The sequence below is a fragment of the Apus apus genome, chromosome 23, assembly GCF_020740795.1.
Source record: "Apus apus isolate bApuApu2 chromosome 23, bApuApu2.pri.cur, whole genome shotgun sequence".
Lineage (NCBI taxonomy): Eukaryota > Metazoa > Chordata > Aves > Apodiformes > Apodidae > Apus > Apus apus.
This window is the reverse complement of record NC_067304.1, coordinates 5,925,229-5,942,123: the sequence shown is the minus strand read 5'-3', so window position 1 is coordinate 5,942,123 and position 16,895 is coordinate 5,925,229. Positions and strand designations below refer to the sequence as shown.

At 51.5% G+C, this 16,895-nt stretch overlaps 1 protein-coding gene across 1 annotated transcript; it reads left to right on the top strand.

Moving 5' to 3' along the window:
* Positions 1–5,054: 5,054 nt before the first annotated feature.
* On the top strand, positions 5,055–16,440 carry INKA2 (inka box actin regulator 2). Its single transcript, XM_051638904.1, has 2 exons — positions 5,055–5,105; positions 14,570–16,440. The coding sequence occupies exons 1-2, from the start codon at positions 5,070–5,072 to the stop codon at positions 15,539–15,541; spliced, it is 1,008 nt and encodes a 335-aa protein (XP_051494864.1). The 5' UTR covers positions 5,055–5,069; the 3' UTR covers positions 15,542–16,440.
* Positions 16,441–16,895: the final 455 nt, after the last annotated feature.

The window sequence follows — 16,895 nt, the reverse complement described above, 5'->3', positions numbered from 1 at the left end:
TTGCTTGCAGCAAGATCCAAGGGAAGTGTTCCTGCTCAGAGCAGCCTTTGGAAATCTTGATGATTAATCTGAAAACTCTGCAGGCAGAATAAGTCCTGGGGAAGGATTTAAGTTAGGGAAAGAAGCAGATAAGTCCTTGTTCTGAGCTGTAATATTTTAAAAATTGTTCTTACGAAGGGACATGAACTCTCTAACTTAGGGCCATAAACCAACATCTAGCTTTTGGGATTGATAAGAAAACTCTTGCTCCCTTATCTCCTGTGTCCATGTTTTATTCCCCAGTGCCAGACTCACCACTTGTTCCTGTTGCAAAGTGCACACGACACATTTGGTTTCAATTCCATCCAAGATTTGTTTTCCTCTGAATCTACAGACCAACACACCAGCTTTGGATAAAGGACCTCACCCCCGTGAGGTGCCTGCTGCTGGTACTCCAGGTCAGGTTCTCACTCTTCAGGACTGCAAAGCACTTGTCTCCAACCTCCCAGCAGGTGGCAAAGGCCCGTGTCACACTGTGCCTGACCCGTGCCCAGGGCCAGGACTCAGTAGCTGCCACAGACTTACCCACCCTCTCTTACTCTTCATTCCCAACAGCTAAATTCATTTAAACAGCTCAAGTGTTGGAAAGACTGGGATAAACTGTTCACAAAGGGTTAGTGATGGCTTCCAGCACCACTGGGTTGTACCTCTAGCTAGTCCCTTGTGGATTTGAACACTGTTCTGTGAACAAACACCTGCCTTGTCTGACTCCTTTAGCTTCCAAAGATTTGCCTTCCATATCTGCCAAGACGTGGAGTTATTCAGAACAAACCCTGATTGACTGAATATTTATAAAACATTCTCAAAGTGAGATAAATCTCACCTTCCTCTCCCAGATCTGTTCAGCTGGAGGCAGAGAAGTTCCTCCGTTCTCTGCAGCACGTGTGAGTCACTCTGGAGCGTGGCTGGTATGTGGTTGTGTTTACCCTGCCTTGGAAACCCTGTTTGTTCTCTATGCAGTAAAGCACGTTACAGAGAAAGGGCCATTGATATTTGCACAGACAGTCTCTTCATATTTGCCACCAAACCTGACTCCCAGCAGCCTGGGCATTCCTTTTCCCTTTGGAAAAAAAAAAAAAAAGCAAAACCAGCTGGATGGCAAGTTACCAGCAAGCAGCAAGTCTTTGGGGCAGCAGAATCTTCTTTGTTGCTTTAATCACGTGCAAAGTCTTGGATTTTTTCCCAGCAAGGCTGATGCATGGATTGATTGTAAATAATAACGAGAAGGACGTCTTACCTCCATCTAAGGCTCATCTCAGTGCCCTTCTGCTGGATGGAGCTGGTTCTTCTCCAGGCAGGTCCTTCAGAAGGATCCAGAACCCCACAGGTCTCAGATGCCACCCGGGGGGGGTCACTGCAGGGGCAGCTGCAGCTACTGGTAAAGAGAAATCAGACCCAAGGATGTAAGCTCAGAGAACCTATTTCATCCACACCAGTGAGAAGAACCAGTTGTTTGCTTCTGTTGTTTTCTCCAGATGAATAAAGACCACGACATTTTAATGTTAAATACCCTTTTATACCAAGATCTGCTAAATGATTTTTCAGCCAGTGTGAACAGGATCTAGGTCACCGCAAGGCAGCCGGGCGAGAGGTAATCCAGGAGTGCTTCAACACGAGAGCACAGTGAGTGCACGAGGAGCTTCCCTACCCTAGTACTAACTCCTGGCACTCCAGTGCAAGCAGAGGAATGTCAGGAGCTGGAATTTGGCCGGAGCAGAGCTAACTTTTGGGATGGGAGCACGGAGAATTCGGGGCATGTCAGGAACTCCAAGGGTCGCACTTGCAGAGGCTGCAGGCACTAAACTAGGAACGTCATGGAAGAAATGGTCACATTTTCAGAGGTAATTTACCTCTTTATGCACAAGTAGAAAACCAGACTTGAAGTTTTGACATAATATTCTGACTTTTCTTGGCTAGATGAGTATGCCCCAGTGGATTTAAACAACGATGGATGCAATTCAGGTCATGCTGCAGCTTGAGTGGGAAGAAATTCTGAAAGGCTTGTCCTGGGTGTGCAAGAAAGTAAAAAGGAAAGGAAATTCAGCAATCACCACGCTTGTTAGTTCAGCAAAGAGCAGCCACATGAATGCCCCGAGAAACCAAAATCAGTGAACTGAAAGACAACAAACGAGATGAGCCTTCAGATGAGCAGGGAAGGAGTGAGGCAGCTCATGCCAGTGGAACACACTGCTCTGAAGGCATGTTCTATTTTTTCCCAAGTATCTCAATTTCTTCATTTTATCCTGAGATAAGCCAAGTAGCTTTCTGCTTGAGGGTGTTTTATTTTCAGCTCTATATTTTCTGGGAGACCTGATTTTCCACTGCACTGCACCATCTGCTCCTGCTCTGCACCATGGCAGGGCAGGAGAAGAGCAGGGCCTGGCATCAAGTCTCCATGTTGCTTTGAACCAGTTGTCTGCAAAGAAAAGGAAAATGTGGCTTAATAGGGAAATCCTACAGAGAAAATATTTCAGATTTTTCTCTTCTCTTGCAAGTTTCCAGGAGTTTGGAGCAGATGAATATTCTGATCTTTCCTTTATTCTGTGCTCATGAACTCCTTCATCAGCCTCATGGGACACGAGCAGCCCTGGAGGCTGAAAAATGGATCAAAAAGAAAACCTTAAAAGAGGAGAAACAGGAGATAAAAGCTCTTCCCTGATCATCTGCCAGCAGATCACACAGTTCAATGTCTTGCAAGTGTTACAGGAGCTTTCTGGAACACAGCCTCTGTGATTGCCATGTCCATGTGCTCCTGAATGCTAGATGGGCTGGAAAACAGGGTATTGTTTAGCTTGGATTTGGGGCTTCAAATGACCATTTGAATCTACTGTAACTTTCTGTATTGGAATATTCAAAGCTCTGTGAAAAGCATCAGTTAAAACACATTCAGGAATGCCATAATTAAAAAAATTAAAATGATATTGTAAAGAAGGCACTGGGAAGAGCATCCTTGCCTGCCCTAGTCCCTGGGCTGGCAGGTTCTCAAGATGCCAAAGCCACCGTGCTGATCAGCAGCCCACTTTGTCTAGACACAGTAACCCTGGCAGAACAGAATTCCTTCCACTCCCAGCCTGTTCCCTACCACATGTAAGAGAACACCTACAAACACTGCTGTTCTGAGCTGCCTTGCACAACTAAACTGACCATTTTCAGCTCAAAGCAACTGGACCTGGGCCTGTGCAGTAGAGATGTGAAGCGAAAATGCCATCATGTTCTAGCTGAGGTGCCATGCCACCAGGGAGAAGTAGCATCTACGTATAACTTGACTGAGCTGAGATAATGCAATAAATAAAACAGATTTAGTGCCAGCAGCAGCAAAGAAGCCACCTGAGCAGCACAGAAACCTGGAGACTGAGGCTCCTCTTGACAGGGCTCCGTGCCTGGGCATGGGCAGAGAAAGGGAAGCTGGGTCCTTCCCTGCCCTGTTAAGAGCTGGCAGGGGCAGGCATCTCAGCTTGTAGGCTCCACGTGGTGCCATCTCTTTGATTTTTTACCACTGACTGGCTCTTCAAACCTGCCATATGATCCTTGATCAGCCTGGGGATGTACCCACTGCACCCCTGGGCCCCGGGGAGCTGCCAGCTGGGTCTCAGGAAAAATTATAGCTGGGTGAGCTGGCTTAGACTTTAAAAATTGTCAAGATTGGCAGGTCCCCCCTCAGAGCACAGCACAGCCCCCTGGAAGTGATTAACTTTTTGATAAGGTCGTTGTGTTAACACACAAACACGGTCACTGCCCCACGTGCTGCAGGCCCTGGCAGAGAGATGCCCTTTGGGTGCTTCCTCCACAGGCTGGAAGTGGAAACCCTGGGAGCAGAAGAGAAGCAGGAAATTTTTTACCAATACTCAAAGAGATGCTGGAGGGAGCAAGGAATGTCAACTCCAGATACATGAAAGAGCAGATCTGTAAAATTCTGATTTCAGTCGGGTTTTGACACAAAGATCAGCTTTCCCAAGCACCGAGCCTGGTTTCTACAAACAAACAAAATCCTGTTCACAGCTATAAACCACGTTTTTCTGCAAAGCATAAAGACCTGAAAAGACAAAGTTTTTAGCTGGTCTTTGTCAATACTCAAATTTATGGCGGGGGGAAAGCAAACAATTACGTATTTCAACGCAAACGTGAGAGCACAAAGTAACGTTCCTCATCCCCTCCAGTTCTTTACCGCTGCAGAACGATTCAGACAAGCCTTGCCCACCCGTCGGAGGGGACTCGGCTTCATCAGCCGAACAAGACATTTTGCATTTAAGCTGAGAATAAACACACGTTCAGAGCGTGGCCGGCGGCAGCTGCCGGGGCGGTTTCCAGCGGCTGCCGTGCGGGCTCAGCCGAAACCCCCCCTGCAAAACACAGCGAGGGAAAACCTGCTGTTCTGAGAACAAATCCAAACTTCAGGGTTTTCAACGCCTGCTCCTCGCGCGGCCGCCGACAAAGGGGGTTCCGATACCGACATGATCCTGTGCCACCTCCCGGCAGGGCTGCCGCCGCCCCCCGCGGGGCCGAGCTGCGTGTGGCCCCCGCGGGCAGCACCGCACCGGCCGGCAGCACCGCACCGGCCGGCAGCACCGCACCCGCGGGCAGCACCGCACCCGCGGGCAACACCGCACCGGGGGGCAGCACCGCACCCGCGGGCAGCACCGCACCCGCGGGCAGTACCGCACCGGGGGGCAGCACCGCACCGGGGGGCAGCACCGCACCCGCGGGCTCTGAGCCGTGTCGCGATAGGCTGACCCGGGCTGTCGCGGTGCTCCGGCCCCGCGGAGCCGTTGGCGGGGTCCGGGCCACCCCAGACGGTCCCGTCCAGCCTCCCCGCGGGGAGCGGGGCTCGTTCTCCGCGCGAACTCCCCGCGCTCCCGCTGCTGCCGAGCTGTTCCCGGCAGGAGGGCTCCCACCGCCTGGCGCCTCTCCCGGGCTCCAGCCCCGCATCCCGGCCCGGCTCTGCCCCGCTCGCTGCCGCCGCCCCCCGGTGCCGCCCCCCGGGACCCCCCGCCCCGCGGGCGGAGCGCGCACGGCGGGGCCGCGGCGGGGCCATGGAGCAGCACCTGCGGCGGCTGCGGCAGGAGCTGGTAAGGGGCGCGGGGCCGCACAGCCCCCCGGGCGGGCTGGCTGCGGGGTCCCTGCGCGGGCGCGGAGCGAGCTCCGCTGCGGGACGGGCAGGGCCGGGCCGGGCCGGCCGCCTCCAGCCCCGCCGGGCCGGGGGAGTTGGGGGGTCCCCCCGCCGGCTGCCGGCTCAGCCGGGGTGGTCGGTGCCGCCGGCCCCTCGGTCTGCGGGAGAGAAACGGCGCGCAGGGGCGGGGGGCTCCGGGGGGGGCAGTGCCTGGAGAGAGAGGATGCCAAGCAAAGATTACAAACCAAAAGACAGAAATCTCTGATAGGCGTGAGGTTACGGGAATCAAAGCGATGCGAAGGGAGCGTGCGTTTGCCACCTCCCGCACCCCCTGAAAATACTTCTTCTTTAATAGGAAACCCTTTGTGGTAAATCAACACTGTTTTCTCCCTCCTCCCGCTCCCGTTCGGATTGTAACCTCACTCGCTGAACTTGCTCGGGCTTGCCCACGAGCCCCGGGGTGTTGCTGGTACCGGGCTTGCCGGGGGTGGGTTGGTAGGAAGAGCTGATCCCTTCCGAGCTCGGTGCCGGTGCTGAGCGGGGCGGGCGGGGGAGCCGGGCGGGCTCGGCTGGGCAGATAATGAGAACAAAAGGGGAAGAAAAGGCAGAGCGCAAACGGCCGGGTGAAGTTTCTGAATGCGCAAAAGCTGCCCGGTTCGGGACTTAATCGGCTGTGGATTTCAGCTGGTGTTCGTGCTAACGGGAGTTTTCCAGCGTGGGCTCATGTCCCGCCTTGCTGTCCCGCCCCGTTACAGGATTTCGCGTGGAGGCAACACGGGTGGAGGCAGCACGGGCAGGGAAAGTGCCAGGGACGTGTCTGGGGAAACACGGGCTTGGGCAGCAGCCCTGAGCTCCGGGTCGGTGTGTGAGCTGCTCACCAGTGCTTCCCCAGCAAGCAGGGGACACGCTAAAACAAAGGAAAATGCGAGTCACTGGTGTTCTGGGTGTGAGGAATGAAATGCAAACTGTGAACCTAGACACGTACAGGGTCATCTGAAAGATCTGCAAAAGCTGAATAAGTTGGAAGGTGAGATGGGTAGAGAGTAACTTTCGAAAGAGTGTGCTTAGAATAAGGTTAGAAATCTGCTTTGTCTTCTAAACAAATCCATTTCATTATCTGAGCAGGGGCTTGTACAGAAGCTGAAACACTGCACCTTTACTTGGCAGTCTAAAACCTGCCCGTTTTGCACACATAACTTCTGGAGAACTGGGAATACATTCAGAAGGAGGCAGATCCCTTGCACTTCATGTGAAAACAAAAAAATACCTAAACTGAAGAAGTTACAGGGTTTTTCATACCCTTATTATAATGCAGTAATTAAAATATATATATATATATAAAAAAAATTGAAAACCTGTGACCATTTGTATTACACTGATAAACCAAGACCTTAACCTGGCAAAGATGTGTGTGTTTGCATGGCTTGACAAACTGGGAAGGGGCAGTTGTCACCTTCACTAGGACTACTCACGCCTTAACTGAAAGTCACCCAGATCTTAACTCATTTGGTTACTAGTCACATTCTTCCCCTCCCCAACTCCCCACTTTTTGTTACTTAAAAACTTACTTTGACAGCAACTGCTGAGGGTGTGAGAGCACAGTCCTGAAGCTGTTGGGAGCACAGACGTGCCAGGACAGCCTGTGGGGTGACAGCTGGAGACCCCCTCTGCCTCACAGCCCCCGTCAGAAACAATTCCTTTCATCAGCAACTTGCGTGAGCTTCAGATTGCAGTGAGTGAGGGTAGGAGAGCTGGAGAAATTAAAACAACCATAAATTCTATCATGAGCAATAACAGCTTTTAAAAATCAATACTATCACGATAGCCTGGAATTAAAATAGATTAATGTTTCTTTAAAGAAAGGAAGCAGTGAGATAGACAGCTGGGACCATCTGCATGGAGTGGTGAGTGGGAACTGAGCCTCTTGACCCTGCTGCTTTTCCACTTTCTTCACTGCTGGGCAGGTCATGTCTCCAGACAGTAAATGCACCAGAACCAAGGATCATGCTAGAGGAATGGTGGGAAGGACTTGGCCAGATGGAGACAATGAGCCAGCCCATGTGCAGCTGAGCAGGAGTCTGGTTCCAGGGCATGGCTGTGACTTCAGACACACAGTGGTCTGCCCTGTGTGCAAGGAGCAGCTCTGGGGGCGGGAGGGATGGCTGGGGCAGAGGGGCAGCCCGGCAGGGGGTTCTGCAGAACTGCCTGCAGGAGGAGCCAGGCTTGCTGAGACTGCTCCATGTCACACACCAACCTTAGAGGTCCTTCCACGAGCAGAAGTTTAATTTGTCTCAGTGTAAACCACTACAGCCTTGGCTGGTTTTGAGGAGGGGATTTTCTCAAAAAAGAGTAGATGTTGGCACAGCTCCCAGTTCCCAAGGAAAGTTATCTTCAAGTGCAACTCTATCCCCCACCAGTGTGGGATTCCAGGGTTCCAGCTCTGATTTTCCTTTCTCCTGCTTTGGGCATTAAAAACTTATCCTAAATCATGGCATGCTTGGTTTGGGCTGCTGGTGCTCCCAGGGTTTCAATACACCCCCTGTGCACTGAGATCACTCTGGGCTTTGCCACACAAGTCACAGCTGAGCGTGGGGCTGGGTGTGCTGACAGTGGCCTTTCCTTACCCCTGGGCAAGCTCTGCCAGCTCTGCCCTGCTCCCAAGGAGGAATCCGACCCATTCCAGTCAATGAGAGATCTCCTGTTCCAATTGCATGCTTTCCATTGTAAGCTGATAGTTTCTGGCATGTGTGGTGTCCCTTTGATTGGAATTCATTCAGAAGCTTCCACAGGCAGGAGCCTCAGCTGACACAGCCATTCATCCCCAGCAGGCATGGGATTGCTGAAGCTGGGTCCTCATCCCAGTGCTGACACCAGCCTGTGGAGCTGTTTTGGACAAGCTGTGCCAGCCCTCTGCACCTCAGTCTCTGTATGCAGAAAACTCAGCAGATCTTGGCCACCACTTCTGGAAAAGCCCCCAGAGATTCCTGGACCCGATGGGGGAACACGCAGGCCTGGTTTGTAGGTCTGGTGTCAGAATAAGTTGTGCTGCTCCACACCTGCCACCTGTCCTCCAAGTGGCAGGGCTGAAATGTGCCCCAGAGCTTCTGGATCTGCCATTAATCCCCATCCTAAAGTCCTCCTTAATTTGTCTGCTGGGTTTGGAGTCTGCAAACACCACTCTGAGGCACAGAAACACGATGTCTGCTTTCCGAGGTGCAGAATGTTGTCTCAGCCGAAAGATGAGTTTTAACAAGAATTGTCTTGCTCAGGGATTAGCAGGGAGGAATTCCAGTTCCCTGTCTCACCCTGCAGATGGCTTTGCCTCCATACACTTTCTGCCACAGGGACTGTTTGCATTTATCCATAGTAAATGTATCCATCAGCATTGGCACCATGGGACTGGAGTCCTGAGGCTCTTCTACAACAAGAACAAATCACTTCTTATCTACCTGGGGACTGGCAGGTTCAGGGGGCAGGTTTATCTTGCACTTGAGGGTTACACGGCTGTAAGGGGTGAGGGGCCACAGCCAAGTTAGCTGCAATTGTCATTTTGCATGTTTTGGTCTTTCTTGGGGAATCCAGAATATTTCTGGGCTTTCTGTTGCTTCTTCCTAGGAAGAAAATTATTAAAGTAGGTACTTAAAACAAACCCCACCACTCTGACTTGAACTGTTGGATGTTCTCCCTGCATATTCATCATAATCGTGTTGCATTATTGAGTCTGACAGAGTCTGTCTCCCTTCCTACCTTAATGTATGTCCTGGTAGGCAACATTTCTTGCTATGAATATCTGGCAGGAATAGAACATTTGGTCTGAGTGGAAAATACAGCCAATTATTTTTACTCTTTGTCTCACACCGGGCCCTATATCCAGGAACTGTGTCATGCTCAAAAGGAGCCGTTTCCATCACTGCTATTTCTGAAGGGGCAGCTCCCGTGACGTGCAGTGGAGTTAGGCACAAATGACAGACCTCAGGGGCTGTCACTGCTCAACTCCAACAGGTGGGAACACGCAGCTCCATTTCCCTCCCTGCTGATTAGAACGGCCCCTTGGAGGGTGGCTTTGCCCATCACTGCTGGAGGGGGTGTTGGGAGCTTGGGTGGTTGTTGCAGAACCTCGTTCCTTTGGGTGGCCTCAAGGAATAACTTGACTGTGGATGTCCTGTCGCAGAACCAGGGGAGAGAAAAAACAGTCACCAGCTTTGGCTGCTTGTATCTTTCTGGAGAAGACTCCTAAAGATGATGGTGTGGCTTTTTAGGCTCCCAGCTGCACATACTCAGGAATGTTAAAGACCAGATCTCCCAGTGAAGCAGAGCACCGGGCCAAAAGCTGGCACTTCTACCATCACCTTCAACTGCCAGTCAGTGCACCAAGGCTTGTGGTCTCTCTTATCCCTGGGTTGTGAGTAAAAGTCTGAAGGTTGGAGTTCCTTTTAGCCCATTTATCTTCTGGTTCTCTGTAGAGAATTGGTTTTCTAATTTGCCTTCAAATGTAGCAAATGTGGTTGGGAATCACAGCACGGTAAAAGGAAGGCAACTGAGTAAGGAAGACAGCTGGGTGATGTGAACCATGTCTTTTGTGTTCACATCTGTTTAAGGTCCATTTACTGGGAAAAAAAAAAAAAAACACAACACAACAAAAACCAAAAAACAACAAACACAACCTCGGTAAAGTTTCAGCATCCTTCCTCCATCAGATGAATTGTGAGCTCACTGTTAACATCCTCATTTATACCTAAAATACTCTGGAAAGACAAGAGAGAAAAAAGAGACTTCAAATTCTTGCAGTAAATGGAGGGACCACAGGAAGATTGCAGGCCCTGGACATCCATCCAGGGAAGGTGCAAACCTGGTGTGGGAAGCAGCTCTGGGAGCCCTGCAGTGTGCTGAGGAGTTATTCCCAGCCACAGTTTCAGGCTGGTTGAAGATTAATCTAGTTAGTGACCCAAAGGAAAACACAGGAACAATATGATCAGCTCAGCAGTTCTAAAATAATTTTGGCCTCTATTATGTCATCCTCTTTAAATACCAATTGTTTGTTGCTGGTTCTGTTGCCCATCAGCACTATTACTAAGAGCTGCTCTTTGCCATTTGTTCTTTCCTGTCCTCTTTGCAATAACTTCCTCCCTTTGCTTTTCTTCTACCTGGGAGCTGGACATCTGTCTTCCTCCTCGTTATGACAAACAGCTCAGAGCTCTTCTTTTCCCCTCTCTGCTCAGCTGAGAGCAGTGCTGGCTTTTTCCTTTTCTCCCATCAGCGTGACAAAGCTGCTGCACTCCCAGGCTGGCCAGATGTGTGGATGGGCTGGGAATTCCGACAGCTGTGGCTGGAGGGCATTGATGGGAACAGAATTCTGAGAACTCAGTGAATGCAGATGCTAACAGGAAAATGTTAGTTCCCAAAGTGGGTTTAAAAAGTTACTTATTTACCTGTGAAGTGGGAAGTGACAGGTCAAATCCCCAGTCCACCTTCTTTGTGGTCTCAGATGTTTGGGTTTAATTTTGGTAAAATGCCAGTAACTGCTGGAGGTTGTTCCTTGGGGCAAACTGCCCTCCTGCTGTGGTCATCAGTGGTGGAAGGTCATTGATTTATGAACTGTGTAAACCAATTGTGGTTGTTGCTCTGGGATTACGTGTTTTGAGGAGATCATTAAAAAGGCACAGCTCACAAAGTGATTGATTCCTTTGCTGCTCAGAGTTGGGCTGCCAGTGTAGAACATCCTGCATGTTTGAACTCAGCCAGTTGTGCAAGATGAACTCAGTCCTGGCTATTTCACCCCTTGTGTTGAATATTTCTTGATGAAAATATGAAAGTGCTTGAAAACTTCTGAGTTTTGCACGTCAGTGTTCAAGGTGACTGTCATTAGAGCTTTGCTTGGGAGAAGCTGCCCCGTTCCTGCCCTGAGAGGAGGGCTGATCTGGAGGCAATTCCTTGCTGCTGGAGAAGGAACCTTCAGCTTCACATGCTGGATCCCACCAGTGAGGTGGGACAGGCACGTCTTGGCCACGCTCAGCCCTGCAGCTGCTTGTCTGCCTGTAATAGGCATCTCTGTTGGCTTCTTCGGAATCAGACTAAACCTTCTTCATGCCAATTTTTGGGGACTGCAAAAGCTTCAGGAGTGAGAACGAGATCCAGTTTGAGGCAACTGATTTTTTTAACTGCTTTATAGAGGTAAATTTGAACATCTGCAAGTTGTCATCCTTCTAATTTGGCTTTTCTTGGAAACAGCCAACCACTCACACTGAAGCACAGAGCATCTCAGACTGGACATCCAGGGTCCCTGGAAATGCTGGTGTATTTGTACACCTTGAGCAGAGCCCAGCAGGTACAAGGAGGGATGGTGCTGATGGGCAGGATCTGTGCTGGAGCCCGAGTTTTTCAGTAAATGCATTTCTCTGCACTCTTCTCTGCAGCACAACCCTGTGCAGGGCTGATTCATAACAGGCCTGGGATTTACTGCTCCCAAACACGCACAAGACAGAACCTCTCCTGATGCCCAAGGTGGCAGCATTTTTAACATCACTTGCATAACCCCCGAGCACCATCAGGGTCTCTCTCAGTGCCAGATCAAGGCTCTCTGGAGCTTTGTGTCACATCCACACTCTGTTTGAGATTGCCCTTTGGTTCATCACTGATTCTAGTTCCTCCTACATGAAGCATGTGGCCACAGAGCCCATGAGGCCACAAGGGTTGTCCCTTCAGCCTGGAGGTCCCATCAGTCACAGCATCTGTTTGACTTCCAGCCCAGGTTGTTGGGTTATTCACAGAAACATTTTCTCCTCTTGCAGCACAGACATTCAGTCCTCACCCTTTACCAGGGTAGTGGGATCTCTCCTGTGTGGAGGTGGTTCCTTTCTTTTCTGGGAAGTCTCAGAGGAGCCAGTGTGAACTGGGGAGAACTGAGATCTTCCTGGCAAAGAGGAGACTCTGGGGAAGAAACTTTTTTTTTTTTCTCCAGAGCTTTCTCTCCAGGACAAGTATTCTTAATTACCACAGGGTAATTACTAGTGGATGAAATCCAAGCCCCTGCAGGCTCTTTGGTCACCAGTTAGTGACTTCACTTTGGGCTGAGTTTCACTCCCTCTTCAGCTCTGTAAAAGCCTGAATTGATGCCATCAAGAGCAAAAGACAAAGCAGGGGGTGTCTGCTGGTTTTGAGCTTGCACAACCCAAAGTTCAGCAGTGTTTGCAGGCACAATTAAAAGCCTCATGGTCTTTAAAACCCTCTTGCCAATGGTGGGATTCCTGCTGCCAGAAGGACACTGAGGTCAGAACCCGGAGGGCAGGATGTGTCCCAGGGCAGGTCGCTGAGGCAGGACAGACAATTCACATCCCAAACGCTCCCGTTTTCCTCCTGCTGCCAGAGGGGTGGCTCAGCCCAGCCCTCAGCGCAGGGGGGACGGTGTCCAAACCTCAGAGTCACTTACAGGAATGTGTCTCCCCTCCTTCAGTGCTCGGGCTCCCCAGGCCGGCGCTGGGAAAACCGGCTCGTTTCCTCGGGAGGCAAAAAGCTGGAGGCTGAGCCTTTGCGGCTCCCGCCTGTTCTCGCGCTGAGGATCACTCTGCCTGGGACACTAGTGCTTTGCTGGGTGAGGTGGGTGCTGGGGCCAGATCCCCCATCCCGGGGAGTGAATGGGATCCCCGAGGTGCGGGGAGGAGCGGAGGGGCTGGTCAGCAGGGCAGGACCCCCCTCCCCGCCCCTGCTCTGCTCAGCCGCGGGATTTGGTGGGAAGCGGCCAATGAGGGGCCGGGCTGGCTCCAAATCCAGCTTTTTGCAAAGCCCCAGATAAACCAGACTTCAGTGATAAGGCGAGAAAGGTTAGGACGAGAAGCGTTACAGCAGGTCTGGAGAGGTAAGGTGGCAGTTGGGTCTGAGGTGGGCGAGCAAGTGGCCCCGGCCTTTGCGTGGGTGACCCAGAGCTCGGGCAGCCTGGAAGGGGCAGTTTCCTTGGCTGCAGAAGAGGAGGTTGCTTTGCTGGTGTTCAAAGAATTAGATAGCTGGAGACACTTGGTAGCGTGATCAGGAAGCTGAACACAGATCTTCTGTATCTTTGGAGCTTCTGTGCTCATTCTGGGTGTTAAATAAGTTTCTTGGGAGTGAAGCTCTGGAAAATCGTCGTAATCTGCCGGCTCGGGGAGGCTCTGGGCTTTGAAATGGAGATTTGTGGTCTGAAACTGCTGGGGAGCTTTCCACCTACAGAGCTGGGTTGTTAGAGGATCCAGTTTTTTGATGACTGCTCCTTCTCATTGGTCAGATCCAGGTACAGAAATGGAAATAGAGGAAATAATTAACTGACTTAGTTAAAACAAGGAGATATAAAAAAGTAACAGTTGATGATGTAGAGCTGAACAGAAGGTGCATTGGTCCCTTCTCACCCTTGGTTTGAGATCTGTTGCTGATCAAAACTTGTAAGGAGCTTTTTAAGCTGTTTATAACAGCATAGGCAGGAGCTTTTCCTAGACAGTGGTAATCTCTTCTGTAAGCCACCTCAGATGGATGTGACATGTCCTCACCTCCAACCCTGCCACCCCTGCTGTTCTGTCCCTCCCTGCTAAAAAGAAAAAAAAAAAAAGTGGCAGATGTTGGAAAGTAGAGCCCATTGGTTTCATGATGCTGCTTGGGGAATATGATCCAGATCCTACAGGAGAGAGAGAGAGAAAGCAACAGAGTGAAAGAGAGAGGAGGCAATTTGGAGGCTCTGGAAAATAACTTGCTTATTTTAAAGTCTAGTATAGAAAGTTAAATCTTTATAGCAAGGTCCAGGGATGAAGCAGAACTGCTTGGGAATCAAGGAGGTTGCTGGGTTAATGTAAGTCATTTTAGAGTTGGTTTTTTTGTCTTTTTTTTTTTCTGCACAAAGTTTCAAGTGCATTGAAATGTCTTTGTCTTCTAGTGAAAGGTGCCTGAAATAAGGGTATTAAGATCTGAACAAGTTCTATAGTAACAATCTGGCTCTTACTGGGGGTTTCTTAACTTAGTTTAAGGCTTTAAGTAAAGCAGCAAGGTTCCCCATGGAAGGCACTTCAGTCCATTATTCCAGCTCCTGATCCCAGTTAGTTACAGGGCACAAGGACAAAAATCAGAAGAATATCCTAAAACTGGAGGCAGCCAAAACCATTCATAGTCCTATTCCTTGGGTTTCTGCCAAGCAATTAATGGAAATTGACACTATTTGTGTTGTCAGGTCAAAATATCCACTCCTGTCAGATCCTCTAACTCCTAGAGGGAAGCTCAGAGACAATCTAGGAAATATCCCACTGCTGTGCCATGAAATGGCTGTAGCACAGGTTGGAAAACGCATCTCAGATGCAGTTGGCAGGAAGAGAGGATGTGTCCCGGGGCTGCCCAGCCCAGCTCCCTGCCCTGTCCCCATTCCTCGCTCTCTTCTGGCCACACTGACTCTCTGCTTCCTTCCCTCCGCAGCTTTCCATGAAGGAGGTTGGAGACGGGCTGCACGAGCAGATGAACTGCATGATGGGCGCGCTGCAGGAGCTGAAACTCCTGCAGGTGCAGACGGCGCTGGAGCAGCTGGACATCTCGGGCGGCTCCGGGCGGGAGCAGCTCCAGCGCTGCCAGGGCAGCCGCGATCTGCCCGGAGCCCGGAGGGACGAGCGGCCGCGGGGGAGGGTGTGGGCGGAGGAGCAGAGCCCCACGGCCCCAAAACCCCCGGGTTTGTCCCTTCCCGCTGCGCTCTCAGAGGGCAGCAGCCTTGGAGACACCTCCTCCTCATCCTCCCTCGGGAGCCTCTGCGGGGAGGGGGTTTATCACCCGAGAAGACCTTCCTCCGTGTTGAGCAGAGCAGAGCACATCCACCCGAGGAGACTGGAGCCCCGGAGCCAGGACAGTGCCTGGGGACAGCCTGTGTGCTGGGAGTGCCCGGGCTGTGACGATGGCCATGACTGGACATCATCCCTCATGTCCCAGAGCAGGAACAGGCAGCCACTGGTCTTGGGGGATAACATCTTTGCAGACTTGGTTGGGAACTGGTTGGATCTGCCAGAGCTGGACAAGAAGGGGGAGAAGAGCGAGGCATCCCTGTCCATGAGCAGATCCCAGGAGCTCTGCAGGAAGTTCTCCCTCACAGCCAACATCTTCAAGAAGTTCCTGAGGAGTGTTCGGCCAGACCGAGACAGGCTACTTAAGGAGAAACCCTGCTGGCTTCCTCCTGAAGACAAACAGCCAGAAATCTCCAAGAGACCAAAAAAGATGAACAAACTCAAGGGGACATTTTACTTCCCACTCCACGGGAACATCCGGAGCCATCACAGCAAAGCAGAGCAGTGCCCAAAGGCAGAAAGCAGTCGTGAGAAACCCAAAACTGGCACCAAGAAAGTCCACAGTACCATAGACTACACCCAGTCTGGGTTTGACATCAATACAGCTGTTTGGGTCTGAGTTTGTTCGTGTCCCCTGCTCTGCCCAGCATTTGTTCCACACCAGAGAGGAGCTGGAGGCCACACACATTGTTTCAGGAGACTCCCAAGCTCTCAACACGGAGAGAGATGAGAGAGGAGTCCTCTGCAAAACCTGCTGTGGGCTTCAGTTGCCTGCAAGTGGTGCTTCCCAGGGAACTACAGAGACTTTGGAGACACATATTTTAAAAAATAATCAGGATCTTTAGCAGCTTTAGGGTGAGCTGTGCCAGAGGCCCAGCTCCTGGAGCCTGGCTCACTACAGCCATGTGGGCATGTCTGTCACCTCGACTTAAACTCCTGCAGCACAAACCTCCCTGGGTGCTCGTGTGTGTATGAGTGTGCAGATATCTATACAGTTTGTTGGTTGTTTTTTTTTTAAAAATCTATTCCTGCTTGTGTGCACTGAACACTGGGTTATAAACCTGCCATCAAGTGTTGTACCCGAAGCACTTGTTATTTAAATGGAAAGAAATAAGTTTGAATTTCTAAGACTTGAGCAACTTCTCTGTGGGGGTGTTGAACCCCAGCCCTGCTGTGTTGCAGCTCTGGGGTTTTCCCCCCTCAGCTGCATCTCTGCCCTGTCCCAGCACCTCTCCTTCCCTGCCAGTTAAACCAGTAGGATCCAAGGCTCCTTCCAGGGCAGCTTGTGACCCTCCAGCTCCCGCGGGTTCTGCTTCTCCCCCCGTGCCCTTCTCCCCACAGGTCACACCAGGCACAGTGTTGCAAACGTTAATTGCGGGTGTTGCACTGGGATACAAGGTTGCAGCAGCCGGTGATTGTTGTTGTTTCCTCTCGCTGTTGTGTACAAACCGTCTCCACATACCGAGTTCCTCAATGTCCAGCTCTCCGACAGTTACCAATAAAGTGTCCTGAGCCTCAGCCGGGGGGCTCCCCCCTCAGTCCTGCTCTTCTCCAGCCCCTGGGTTTGCTCCCAGGTGAAAGCCCAGCAGGCACGAAGCCTGAACTGGGAGCCTGCGGGCTGTGCCAGCCTGTTCCCAGCGGGACAGGCAGCCTGGGGAGCAGCCAGGAGCGTTTCCATTCCAGGAGAGGTTACAAATCACGGCGGGGAGAGGCTCCTGCAGGGCTCCCAGTGCTGCTCCCGGGGCTCATCCCACTGCAGCCCCTGCACGTCCCCGGGCAACGCTCTGGTGTCCATCAGCCCAGCACGGGAAAGGCAGAGGGAGAAAAATGGCTGCTGAGGGAAGGGCCTGGGCAGTCCCCAGCTCCTCACTTGCTGCAGGAGTTGAACGTGCTGGAAGTGACTCCCAGGGCAGGTGGTGGCAGCAGGGGGGGGCTGCTCCCGGGGCTCCTCAGGCTGCAGCCACCAGACACCT

Coding starts and splice junctions, on each gene's coding strand:
- INKA2 (XM_051638904.1), top strand. CDS start 5,070: ATGGAGCAGCACCTGCGGCGGCTGCGGCAGGAGCTG. Junction 5,106..14,569: donor GGCGGCTGCGGCAGGAGCTG/GTAAGGGGCGCG, acceptor TTCCCTCCGCAG/CTTTCCATGAAGGAGGTTGG.